This window comes from Fulmarus glacialis, unplaced genomic scaffold (assembly GCF_000690835.1).
Source record: "Fulmarus glacialis isolate BGI_N327 unplaced genomic scaffold, ASM69083v1 scaffold50473, whole genome shotgun sequence".
NCBI lineage: Eukaryota > Metazoa > Chordata > Aves > Procellariiformes > Procellariidae > Fulmarus > Fulmarus glacialis.
The window spans coordinates 5,057-18,701 of NW_009203314.1; the positions used below are offsets into that span (position 1 = coordinate 5,057).

The 13,645-nt window shown below is 46.4% G+C and overlaps 1 protein-coding gene across 1 annotated transcript in view; it reads right to left on the reverse strand.

Moving 5' to 3' along the window:
• LOC104074456 (voltage-dependent T-type calcium channel subunit alpha-1I-like) overlaps nucleotides 1–13,637 on the reverse strand; it is a gene marked incomplete at both ends in the record, with an annotated part of 15,281 nt that extends 1,644 nt beyond the window's left edge. Inside the window, 9 exons of the mRNA XM_009574579.1 lie at nucleotides 2,754–2,900; nucleotides 3,504–3,842; nucleotides 4,592–4,713; nucleotides 5,272–5,350; nucleotides 9,057–9,127; nucleotides 9,887–10,020; nucleotides 10,629–10,738; nucleotides 12,333–12,484; nucleotides 13,592–13,637. Of these exons, the coding sequence (XP_009572874.1) occupies nucleotides 2,754–2,900; nucleotides 3,504–3,842; nucleotides 4,592–4,713; nucleotides 5,272–5,350; nucleotides 9,057–9,127; nucleotides 9,887–10,020; nucleotides 10,629–10,738; nucleotides 12,333–12,484; nucleotides 13,592–13,637 (1,200 nt within the window). The remainder of the gene's footprint in view (nucleotides 1–2,753; nucleotides 2,901–3,503; nucleotides 3,843–4,591; nucleotides 4,714–5,271; nucleotides 5,351–9,056; nucleotides 9,128–9,886; nucleotides 10,021–10,628; nucleotides 10,739–12,332; nucleotides 12,485–13,591) is intronic.
• Nucleotides 13,638–13,645: the final 8 nt, after the last annotated feature.

Genomic DNA, 13,645 nt, shown 5'->3' on the forward strand with positions numbered 1-13,645 from the left:
TCTCCATCCATAAAAAAGGATTTCAACAAAAGCCAGAATAGTCTGTTCTTCACTGAACCACTTGCTCACAAATTCTGGCTACCCACAATCAACAAAGTCACGAATAGATAAACTGCATGTGCGGAAACACGGTTCACCGCTGCTCATTGGCAAACTCCTGCCACTGGCTAAACACACTATCAGCCACCAATACACAGGTGTCTAACTGTCAACCAGCCCAAGAGCGAAAGGATAGCAATGCCAAGAGAAGAGGTTAGAGGTATGAAAAAAAGACGTTTTGTTCTTATAGCTTCCATTACTGCAGAATACTTAAAAATCTTCTGACTAAAGATGAGGAAAAAAAAAATTTTTAAAATTGCAGTAGGGGGAGAAGGGGCTGTTCACTAGGAGCACAATCCATGAATACTGCCAGGGACATCAACCTGAGACACTGAACCATGCACACATATCTCTTAGAATATAACTAGTTGCAGATATAACATATCTTTAAAAACAGAGCCATGATTACAAAATCCTTAATTGTACAAATAATTGGTTTGACAAGAAGATGCCAGTAGCTTAACTGGGAAAGACACTGAGCATGTCTACTCAATGCAACAAAAAGCTTAGCACATATTAATAACTTTGAGCATGTGTTTAAGTGTCGTGTCCATCCACTGTGCTCAGCATCTTGATGGATTAAACTACAAACAAAATGGGAGTGAACATTTTTGGCTAATATGTGATTTTTGTCACAAGGGCAGAGTTAAGGGTGATTTGCTGGGCAGGAAGCATACTATTTTGTTCAAACACACATGTATTGAATAGGACTAGATAAAAACTGTTTCGCCTATATAACTTGCTGTCAATTGCTTCTGACATAGTACAATTCCGACTGTGCGTACAATGCTCATTCGGATATGTTGATGTACCAGAGTACGCTCTAATTTATTAATGACTATGTGCATTGTTGGTGTTAGTGCTGGGACAATCCTGGCTGTGACTCCATGTAGTGATTTCCTGTTGGAATTTCCTTGGTGTTTTTTATACTATGAAATATGAAGAGAAGTTCATGATCAATTGTGACTTAAAATCCTGAGCTGTAGTTTTGATTCATGTGATCAGAAGTAAAATATCTACATTTTACTACTACAGTATTCCTGCAGATATAGATAATTTCTTTTCATTTCCGCATTTTAGATGTATTGAGATAGCAGTTTTGAAAAATAATTTATGGCTCTATAACAGCCATTAGAAAATATGATCCAAGAATAATTCTTTAGTTGTGATTATTCTGTTAAACTCTTTGCAGTGGCTGTGGGTTGCACTTGAAGATTTTGCCGTCTAGATTCCTTGCTGGAAAGGTAAGAAAATCTGTTGTTGTTGTTGTCTTCATTCCTAGGCAGGATACTGAAGACTATCTGGAAGGTTTTCAAATGCAGCAAACTAGCTGCAAATGACTTAATTTCGGGGTAATCATTCTGGAATGCCTTAGAAGACCTGATTTTCTGAGGAGGCTGAGCACCAACTGCTGAATATAAGGACTTCTGTAAAGCAGTGGAAATCACAGTTAGTTGAAAACTAGTTATTTGACTGCATTAATGCAGCATCCATTTGTGAAGTGTTGCAATACTGATAAACTACAGCAATGTTTGTATTTTGATACTTTCGAAGGAAAGCTATGGGGATAAGCAGATAGCTGAAAGGCTGAAAAAAATTAGAGCATCAGAACTAGGCATCTGAAGCCAAACAATATTGTTTTCTTCAAACATGGATAGAGTAATCTGCCAATGAGAGCTCTCTTCCCAAGCTTCCTGCTTTCTTTATAAGCAATAGCAACATATCAAGTTAGTTATGGGGAAAGAGATGGTGAAGATTGCCACTGATGTCCTGATGTACTGACAGATGAGCCAAGCTACTGTCATAAGTCTGACCACAATCATAGCACTTAAATACAATAAAATGATTTCACAAACAAAATTAATTCTGCTACTCACCTAACTTCTACCAGGCTACTTTGCTCCTGAAGTTTCAGGACATGAAAAGACTAATTGCTTAGGAAGTAATTTTCCAAAGCATCTACTAGCTTTAGGAGCACAAGTCTAAGCCATTTGGTGTCCTGCTCTCAGCAACAACCCATTTGTCAGCTAACAGGTTCTATATCAGAAAAGAGACTCTCAAACTTTCTCAGTGGGCCCATTTTTATTTAGTTTTTGCTCAAACGAATTAGCCGTTTTTCACCACAAACCAATCCCTGCTCACAGACGGTGACTCTATTCAACAGGGCATTTAAGCATGTGCTTAATTCATCCACCTCAACAGGGAATAAGCAAGCACATGCTTCAAATGAAGACAAAACACATGCTTAAATCTCCCACTGAATTGTCCCTGAGTGCTGCCATTGGGGTGAGATCCTTTGAGTCCTTTGTACAACATGAGCTTGAACCTCCGCTTTTCTTGCAGAACTGAACACAACAAGAGCTGCCAGGATGCCTTCATAGTCATTTCTCTAGAGCTCATTCAGTCCCTCCTGACTTGTGTCCTGGCACATCTCACTGTCCACCACCTCAAACATCCCCTTGTGGCTAAGGAGGGCAGGCCTGTACTAGAGGCAGTATCGGCAATGCATGACAGATGACAAACACAGGTCAACAAGCTCTCTGTCTACACAATCTACAGCCAGGAGCACACATCGGACGACCTGCGGGCATGTGGGTATGGGTGTGCAGGTCTTGGGGGGAGAGTCCCCTCACGCATCCTCGTACGCAGGTTACCTCTTGCTTGTCATGGTTACACTTCTCGCACATGGCCGGCGAGGAGTAATGATGGAAGACGGAGCCCGATAGGTTATCGATGATCATTAACTCCCCGTCGAAGGAGTCCTTAATAATTAAAGAGACACTGTCCAGCCATAAGTTCTCCTAGGGGACAAGAAAGGGGGGAGGATGGGAGAGATCATTTTAAGAATGATCATGTGAATTTGGGGCTGGGTTCTCCACCCTGACTCATCTGGAGCAGCACCTTGTTCTGCAGGTACCTGCACAGGGTCACTGGGGGAGCATTTGCTCCTTAGGGTGTGTAAAAGTGCCAGAGCTCAATGCAAGAAAAAAAACTCAGAAGGAGGGACTGTCTTCACTCACTGACAGTGCACCACGGCACTGCTCACGCCTCCCTTCCAGCTCTGCTGGAGTGCCTCACTCTTGATCTGCCATTTCCCCTGCTCTCTTCTCCTGAGCTCCCCTCTCAAATTTGCTCCTAACACACCTTTAGCTGATCTGCTCCATTCCTCCTCTGCTGGCCCTCAGGTTCCTACACCAAGATGACAATGAACAGGACCCACTGTTGTCACAGCCTTGTCCCCACACGATGCTACCAACTCAAAAGTCTACTGCTGAAAGCAAACCTCTCACCCTGAGGTGGAAGAGTCTATTTGCTACTGCTAAGCCCTCAGTCATCTAGGCTGCCCAGCTTCTCCCCACAGCTACTTGCTCCAGTCTGGTTGGTAAGCTCAAAGGTGTACTCACCTGTGCTGGAGAGTAACATCTCATGCACAGACGTCCTTCAGGATCTGTTCTCCCACCGCCTCCTCCTGTTCCTGCTCCTTTTCCCTGGCCTGAATTCGGGGAGCCTGACTTGCGGGAGCACAGCCCATGTGCAATTTCCAGCTCAATCTCAGCATCCATCTCTGCATCCTCCTGGGCCTCCTTGTTGCTGTCGTCGAGGTGTTTCATGAGCACAGCTACCACCACATTGATGAGGACAAACTGGGCTGTGAGCACAAAGCTGACAAAGTACAGTGGGGAGATGAACTGCAGGTTGCTGAGGCAGCTCCGGTCATCGTGGCTGCAGTCACGCAAGGTATCCTTGAGGGGAAGTTGGGTTTGAGAGGGAACGATGGAAGGAAGGAAGGACTAAAGTAAGAATACAAGCTTGACTGCTCTTTCTGTCAAAAAACACTGATGCCAATGGAAAGAACAGGGCAAACGTTTCCATCACCCCACACTCTCTGGGATCACGAGGTCCTCAAACAATCAAGGACACTATCTGATCATGTGCTCTCTGCTTCAAAGCAAATACGTCCAAAGGTGTACAGAGCAAACTCCTTCCAGACCATCACATGTTGCTACCACTGTAGCTGCACACGTGAGCATGAACAAAATTGAGCAATCTGGTACTGCCTTCTCCCATCCAGACTCAAAAGCACTGTATGTGTTCAATGAACTTTCCCCTCTTCCTGTCCTTTGAAGGAAGAAAGCATTTATCACGGATTATCCAGGAAGCTCTGCAGATGGGTGCCATGTTGGATGCACCTACATTCAGCTTTGATAACAGGCCTTATGACAGTGGATATTCCCTCTTAGCCTGGCCAGTCGTCTTGTTCCTCCCAAGGACAATTTGTACTTTTCTCAGCCAGATGTCTGTAGGACTAGATGAACCCAAGTTCTGAGTTACCGTGATGAGGAGGGAGATTCTGGCCCAAACAGGGACCTTATCTAGCAACCCAGCTCCTGCACTCCTTCCCTTTTCTAGCCCAAGCACTGCTGAACAGAGCACACATCAGAATTTCTCCTTCCCAACAATAAGGACATCCACACTCCTGAGGCCCAATTACCTTCATGATCCCATTCCAGTTGTCACCCGTGGACACCTGGAAGAGTGTGAGGAAGGCCATCCCAAAGTTCTCAAAGGTGGCGTGGCGGCTCATGCCCTCGCAGGGGTTCTCATCATTGCATACTGAAAGGAAGGGGATCGCAGCTATCAGCAGAGGACACACTGCCGGCCCTGAGATCAACAGCAGGAACTGGGGAAGGGGACTTCAGGCTTCTTAGAGCCTAGAGACCTCAGGTAATGGCCTCAGCACCCTGCCCAGCAGTTGGCTGTTGGCCAGCAATACTGAAAAATGCCTGATGGCCTAGCCCCAGGATATCAGGCTGTGTAACTCTCAACACATTGCTGTGCTGCCTTTCTTCTTGATCAATATTCCATGGCAAGAGACATAAATAAGCCTTCCCTGAGTTTTTCCTGTAATTTTGAAGGCAATATCAAGGTAGGCAGTGCAGAAAAAGCAAAAGTTTAAGAATGAAAGAGAAACCAGACACTACTTTTATTTTGTTAGGATGTTAGGACAGTAACAATTTAGAGGGAAATTCCTCTTACATTCATTACGTATAAGGGAGAATAAAGGTCACCAAGTAATTCAGTCCCTTTATTGAATGAGTACTGATTTTGAGAAACCTGAGCTTCCCAGCAGGTCTGTAGCTCTCACTGGAGCATGGTCGGCTTGAGACTTACCCAGTTTTCCGAAGAGCTCCACTCCTAGAGCAGCGTAGATGAAAAAGAGGAGCATGAAAAGCAGTCCGAGGTTTCCCACCTGAAAGCAAATGGCATGGTCAGCCTACCCCAAAGCCTATTTCATTTGTACAGGCAAGTGTTTCTGTCTTTCAAAGCCTGAAGAAAACAGCAGCAAATTCCCAGTGTACAAATGCAACCAAACAATTGCTCAACACTTGGGAAATCACCAGTGATGGCACCGGTTGCAACTGGACTTCAAGGATGCTCTTTTCCCAGTTGCCTCCATTCCAGCACAAGCTCTGGCCAGGGCTGACTGAAGTGTGCAGTTTCTGGGCCAGGTGAAGACAAGCACATGAGAGCAGGGGCAGAGAAGGTGAAGCCATTTTGGCTGTGTGAAGGACAAGCTATGGACTGCAGCATAGAGACATGTCCTGCAGTGCTACATGCCCCACCAAACTGCCCAAGTCCCTTGAAGCTATGCTCATGTGAAGAGTGCAATAGCAGTGCTCCAAAAAAACAGGGACACAGGTACACCAGCTCCTGCCATGAACCAGGCAGAGCATGGTGGGGCCAAGCACCAGCCACATGTGGAGGTTACAGCAGGGCTTGCGGAGGAACTAGGTAGGCGGGAAGGAAGAAGGGTAAAGAGGCCCTCTTGAAATGTGTGGAGAGGAGGAGAAGAAGAGAGAAGAGGAGACTACGAAGGAGCCAAGAGAGGAAGCGGAGCTTGCTTTGCATCTCGTGAACAAAAGGTCAAAGCCTGATTTCTGGGCCTCCAGCAGCTGCTGTTTGGAAACCCCCCAATGCGAGGATTGCTGCTTCGTGGTGCACAAAGGCAGCAGTGCCACCAGGAACATGGGCACTGCCCCCAAGTTCTCTCTCTCCCAAATCACTGCTTGTGGGGCAGGTGGGTTGTATGTGAGGAGCAAAGGGGGTTTTGGAAGAGGTGGGCTAAACAGTAACAGAAAATGTCAGTAATGGTTAGCACACCGTTGGTGGAACAGGAGAAGGCAGGGAAAAATTAAGGACCTAACTGGTATATAGCTGTTTTTGAAAAACTGAACAGTGTCTGGTCTGAATGCATGTGGTCACTGGGCCTTTGTTAGGATCATCCACTTCAGAAATCTAATTTAGTCATTGCAACTGCTGTGCCATCCAAATTCAGGAAAGAAATGAATGCTTCAGCCCACCCACTCCCCTGGGCTGCCAGATCCTGGCTCCCTACATACTCAGTGGAAGAAATTATTTCTGATTACTAAATTGGACACCATAGTAAATGCTCTGAACACACACCTCTGGGTCTGTGTCTACAGGGCATTAAGAAAAAGAAGTTAATAAAACTTAGCTAAGGGCTAAATTTCCAAAGGGCTCTTTAAAATTAAACCTCTATTCACTATTAAGAATTGTTGCAGTATAACAAAGACAGGAAGGGAATTGAAACAGGACAACTGGAGATGCCTTATATGCCATTAGCAAGCCAAAATCTCTGATGTGAGTCTGTGCTCTAGGAACATAAAGAGAAAGGTCGAGAGGAGGAAAAAGCACAAGGGAAAGGACAGCTTATTTTAAACTACTTCTTTTGGCAAAGCCAATAAATCTTGGAGAATAATATTACAGATAATTCAATTGTCCCCTGAAGACTCAGTGTATAAAATATGGAGACTAAATTCAATCTTTTAACACTGAAACTGGGGGATTTTAGCCCTGCTTTAAGTGCAGATTTTTACACAACTTTAACTATGGAGTGATTTTTGATTCCTCTGTTATATAACTTTATTAAATGAAGCCAACCTGTTATAGAAGGAAGCAAAAGGCAATCAATAGGAAGTGGATTGATCACAGGCTTTGATGCTGCAAGGATTAAGCACTACTTGGTATTACCTTTCAGGGAAAACCTAAAGGCCAACCTTTAGATACCTGCTTGTGAGGGTTTTGTGGCAGATATTAATAACCTCCAAAAGACCTGACCTATCATCTTGGTAAGCAAAGGAGCTGTAGGTGAATGTGAGAGAGAAAAGCCAGAATTTATAAAGTGTGGAAGAATACACTTGTGGTTTGTGGCTAGGACCAGACAGCAGGGCTCAGAGGCTTGAATTGAGGTCCCAGCTGTGCCTTTTGCTATCCTGAACAAAACACTTCACTGCCCAATGACTCTGTTTCTCCATCTACATGACAAGGATATGAACATTTCCTCCTCTCCTGTTTATTCTTTATATTTTGGGGGTAGAAGTTGAGTGTCACCATTTAAGAGTGACAGAGTCCTCTTACTGAGGGCTTCTGGATACTACTTCAGCCAGCTTTTGATATGTGTGTTGCGTTTATCTGGGTTGGAGAATAAACATGCCACAGACATACAGATGCTGAATCTGGAGACCTGATCTGTTCCAGATCCTCGCCTGAGCAAATCAGCTGTTGTAGCTCCTGGAATGGAAAAGAGCAAGGTGCAAAGAAGCTGCACTGAGCCAGCCTGGGGCAGCAAAGCCAGAACTAATAAACGTTACTGCCTGCTGTAAGGACACCCGTAATCTCCTGTTCTTTCCTTTGTCCATTGTATCTCAGCCTGCAACTATCCTGGATGACAATATTATTATATATCCTATGTAAGAATGGTATTATTATTATTATTAGACAAAAATACAAATTATTATTGTATAATGAAAAGCATGAGACATCAGACAGAGCACAGAATCCAGGAAAGATCCTGGATTTCCCCCTCACTTTTGTGCCACGAGATTCCTCTAATTCATATTGACATTTATTGTCACCACATCAGAAGTAAACTCCTTGGGTAACTACTCATGCTGTTTTCAGATTGATTCTCAGCTCTGCATCACTCACCAGAACTGGCACATTAGCTGATAAATCAACTGACAAATGCCCATGCATTTTGATATCATGCAAGATAGCTGCCTGCTCGGGGCCTGCCAGGGGAATGGTCTGATGTATGATCAGTAGAGCCACTTGGTGCCATTACTCCTTGCTTAACAATTCTCTCTGGAGGATCCAAAAGGAAGGGGACCAGTCTCCCTGGCTGCTCATCCATCACAGAGGATCCTCACAGTGGGCTTGAAGCCTGTGTAAAGCACCATGTCAGCATCTTATTCGGGAACAGCTGCCGCTCACAGCTCGTGAAATCCTTCTGTCTAGCTGTCTTGCAGTAGACACTTAACTGCCGGCTGCGTGAGCCACAACAGAGCGCGTCACTGCTTCTCATACATGAGAGGCTCAGAAACACAAAGGGGTCCAGGAGGAGAAAGGAAGAAAAGAAAGCAGGAAGGGGGAGGCACTGGCTAAGACAAGGAGTGACAGGAGTGCAAATGAAAGAGAGGAGGGGAAAAGGGGGTGCATGTGGGGAAGGGTGAGAGGGGCAGAGACCCAAAGACCTCCTTCCCTCCTGAAATGGCTGCCAGTCACTCTCCCCTTCTTACGGAGAGGTGAGAGAGGAGCTGGGGTCTAGCTGCAAGTGACAGACACTAGCTAGACATGATAGGAAGAAATCTGCCCTTACCCAGGAATCAAGTCTTATTTCATTTACCCACTGGAGAACAAAGACATGAGGTGAACTGTACCCCCATGACTGACATGAAAACTTGGACATCACCTTCACGCAGTTGCCTGCACAACACAGTAGACACCACCTCTGAGACTCCACAAGAATCAACCCTTTGGAAAAAGGGTGCATGGCAGGAGGGTTGGACTAGATAACCTTAAAGTCCCTTCCAACCCAAACTATTCTATGATTCTATGATAAAAGGAAAGTCTTTGGGGCAGCTGGTCTGTTTTACCTGTGGCAGGGCTTGAACAACCGTATCCAGCAGTGCTCGCATTCCTGTGGCCATCTTCAGTAGCTTCAGAACTGCCACAACAAGCACAAGAGAAATGTCACCCAGACTGAGCTCGGAAGGTCCATCCTTTGTGTGACTTACTAATGGCAGTAGCAAAAGACAGATGTCCTGTCTCCCCTTGCCCTAGAAAAACTGTATTGTCCCCCTTGGTCCCCTTCTCCCTTTGCCCACCTCTTTTGACTATACAACCCCAGTGGTTCCTTCTCCTCCAGTGCATTTCCTTCTTACTAAATACTGTGTTTCTGCCACCCGTGCCTATCGGGCTTTTTCTGCTTCACCCAGACAGTGATCAAGAGCCCTCTTTCTCCCAGCATTGTGTATCACAATTCTCCTTCTGCTCTGATTTTTCATTCCATCATTTTCTCTTCCTCCAGCCACCATCTGTTAAGGCCGCTTAGCATATCTTGGCCACCACCAGGAAGATTCAGTCCTCTCTCTGTGCAAACTTCAACCTGCTTGGTGGCCCATTCTCCAAGCACCACTGCCATTCTTGCCCCATAAAAGAACAACAGAGAAAGTTCAGCTTCTGCATGAACTGCTCACCTTCTTGGTCCCTCACCACCTGTTAAAAACACTGCATCTAAATGCCTGGCTTAAGAAAGCCAGAAAGCCTTAGCCTCTGGGCTGTCTTCCATCACATCCCCTGCCTCCCTCCCAGGGCTAGGAACAGGGGGAGCCCATGACTCTACAGCTGCTGCTCAATGAGTCATGGCACCAAGTCCCACTCCATGGCCATCTACACCCCTGCCTCCGGACGGTGTCTCCCTCACCCCGGGCGATGCGCAGCACCCTCATGATCCGGATGATAGTGGGGTTAATTGGGAGAGCGGCATTGATTTCAATCTCTTCCAATGTGATGCCCATGACAGACAGCAGCACAATGGCCAGATCTAGTTGGTTCCACCTTAAGGAGAAAAATTGAAGAGAATAAAGGAAGATGGAGTTTTTCCATTTCCCTGAAAAAGAAAGTGAATTGTCTACAATTTAACCTAAATATTTCTTTATGTATGAATTCAAGGCCCCACTCTGAGTCAGCCTATATGGGCTTTTGCAGACAAATAGAGATTCACTTTGCACACACCCTGAGCAGCCAAAGGCAAGCCAGCCTGATCTGAAAGCATGGAGCTTTGTTACTATGGTGCTATGCTTTGACTAATGGGCTCAGCTTTTTATGGCCTTACTACCTCGAATCAGCTTCGTTATGTATGTTCTGCTTCAGCATGCTCCCAGTTTGCCTCAAGGGCAGGAAAAAAATGGCTCTCTCTAACCCCACCTCCTTTGTTTTCTAGCCTAACCAGCAGATGCCAACCAAGAGGCAGTTTTTGGACAACTCTTACTATTGCCTAGGCATTGCAGCTCATGTGGGCTGAGGCTAGGTCCATGCTGTGCAGAACTGGGAGGCAGTCGGGGCACTCTGCTACCACCTCAGGTTCCAGATAGGGATCCATCCTCAAAACCTCCACCCCAAACCCAGTTATCCCACAGCCATGGTTGACATAACCCTCTGCTCACCTGTCTTTGAAGAATCGCCGCAGACCGAATGCCACCAGCTTGAGGGCTGCCTCCAACACAAACACAGTGGTGAACAGGTAGTTGCAGTACTTGAGGGCGGTCTCCAAGGACTGCCAGCAGAAAGAGAGGGTAAAGAATTGAGGCAAAAGCAACATAAAGCACATAACCTGTGTGTGGGACTCTCCTGAGTGCCAGGAATTCATTAGGAGGTGGTGAAGCTGCCCCATGTTTCCTACCTACTTGAATGTGGAGGCTACCTACTAAGGGCAACCATCAGCTGGTCCTTCTGCCCCATGCTGTTCTCAGGATCAGTTATTGCTCCCTTCTCCTGTAGTGCTCAGCATAATGGGGAGAAGGTGGCTGTTGCGAGGATAATCCACCAAGTACCATCAGCCTCCTCCTCTGCCAGGAGCCCATGCCACCATGTTAATGGCACTGGCATAGCTATCGACCAGAGGTGAGGCACGAAGGTTACTCCAGTTGTGGATACATGTTATCTCTGATGGGAAAAAACCCCTCTGTGCCTTGGTCTGGGTCAGGCATATGTCATGCCACCATTTGGTGGCACTTTGTACTGGAAGGGTTCGAAGTGCTTTGGCAAGATTCTTTAGCAAAGCCTGTCAGCAGGCTGGCATGGCTAGATCTGCGTCCCAAGGAAAGGAGCTGAGGAGTAAGGAAGAGGAGTGACTTGTTCAGGAACAAAGGCCTGACGTGAGGATGACAACAGATAAAGGTTGAGAGCTCCTGCAGAGTAAAACTGGGCACCATCAAGGGCAAGATAAAAGGTGGGCAGCTGGGCAAGATGGGCAAGAAATAGAGGAGACTGGACAGACAGATTCAGTTCCTGATCAAAGCCTTGGACAGCATCTGCTCAGGTACCGGAGCTGTCACCTCAATCAAGGGTCTCCTGAAGAGAAAACTGAAATGCCACCAGGCAGTTGTCATGATGAATGCTTTGTCTACACATGGAGGCAGAAAGCTCCTTTGACATGTGCAGCATCCATTTTTTCCATCAGAGGCATCTAGAGCTTTGCCAGGAACACTGAGAGGTACCTGGTCTTCCCCAACCAAAGTATAAAACTTATTTGGCCTTTAAGGCCCTTTGCTGGGAATCGGCCCCTGCAGCTGAGAGAGACTCTGCTCAACGCCTTGCCCCCGCAGCTTCTCTTATGCAAAAAAGGTGGCTCAGTAAAGACATCCCATCCCATGATACACAACCAGCCACTCTAGTCATTTCAGCTCAAGCCATATGGCAGGAGAATTGAATTGACATTTGGAAATCTGATGCAAAGCCTGAAGCTCCCAGGACACTGCTGTTTCCACCACTCCTCCTGTTAGAATCCAGGGGAACACAAAGCAGACCTGGCAGCTAAATTTGGGTGACCCACATACCCACTTAATAATATAAAGCACAGAGATTTAACTGCACTGCGCTGTGCTTTCTAGGGGCCCGACTTTTGCTTAGATACCTTATCTCTATTGATTTTAATGGATAACAAGTGTCTGAGTAGGGGCTACCTTTCTGGATATATACGAAACTCTTCACATGACTTTGTCTACTACATTAACTCTTGCAACACTTTAATGGTACTTTTTAGAGACACTCAATTGTCATACCTATTCTGGTGGGCAGTGGTCATCAGAGAGCTGTAGCAAAATAACATAATGACTAGAGGCAGGGCTTATCTCCATGATCTCACTCACCACAGGTTGGTTGTAGTGCTCCAAGGACATAGTGACCACGTTGAGGCAGATGATGAAAGTGATGAAGATGTCCAGATAGTGGCTGGTGCAGACCGAATGAATAAGGAGGCGTATGGGGCAGTAGGTAGCATAGTACGGCAAACGCTGCGCCTCTTCAGTGGAAAGAGGGAGATGGGCAGAGTTAGGAAGAAATTGGAAGAAAGAGAGAAATGGGTAAGAAACACTGAAGAGGGAGAAGGGCATAAAAGTGGTGATACGTGGTGATACGTGAAAGAAAAGGGAATGACAGCGGGAGAGAGAAAGAACAGAAAAAGATAGGTAAAAGATAGGGGACATAGGAAGGAGGGAAAAAATGCAAAAAAGAGGACAGTAGAAGTGGGGAAAAAATAGGCACAAAAAAGACAAGGAAAGGAATGCTAGAAAGAAAATCTGTTACTCTACGTTTGTGGGAATGGTGCTAAATCAGCATTTCATGCCTCAATAAATTAAGATCACAAATGATAAAAGGGAGCAGATGGTTCCAGGAGAGGCCCCGGGGTGTCAGAGGAGAGAGGGAAAAACTGGAGCAGAGGAAGGGAAAGCATGCCCACAGGCTGTGAATGGAAGAAAACCATCAGTCTGGGGTAGTAGGGATGATTTCCAGGGGCGAGTATGCTTTTGCAATTTTTGTCTAAAAGTAATACAGAAGAGGACAGAAACACCAGGAAGAGGGCTTGCTTCACCCCAGAGGGTCTGGGGCTCCAAGGAGTGACACTGCAACATCGATGGAAAGAGCCAGGAACAAAACACAGGGGTCTTCCTCTTTTTTTTTCCCTCCCTCTTCTTTAAATTTTGGTTTAAACACAAAGGAATGTCTGTCCAGGTCTTCCCCCAAACACCAGCTGCGTTGCAAGAAGCCCAGGTGGGACTATCCCAAGCCCAGGAGGTGTACCAATGCATGCACGTCCTGTGTCAACAGTGCACGCCAGCGGGTGCACAGGGGTATTTTTGGTACATGTTATGTCCCGAGGGGCAAGGTGCTAAAACCCCAGCAGCTTCCCCGGAGTCCCAGCAGAACTCGTCAGCCACCCCTCTTCCCCAGACCGCCCCGGTGAGGTGCGTAGCGACACGGCAGTGGCACGGGGAGGAAGGCTGAGAGCGTGGCCACAAGCGATGCATTTCGGAGACCAGTCCGTCGGGGAAAAAAAAAAGAAGAGGAGAAGGTTTTTCTTAGAAAACCTTGGCCTACGAACCGACCAAACACTTAGGCTGTGCCTTACTCCTTCGCTTCTTCTCCAGGCGGCGCAGGCGCTTCTCCTCCCGCCGGCGCGCCT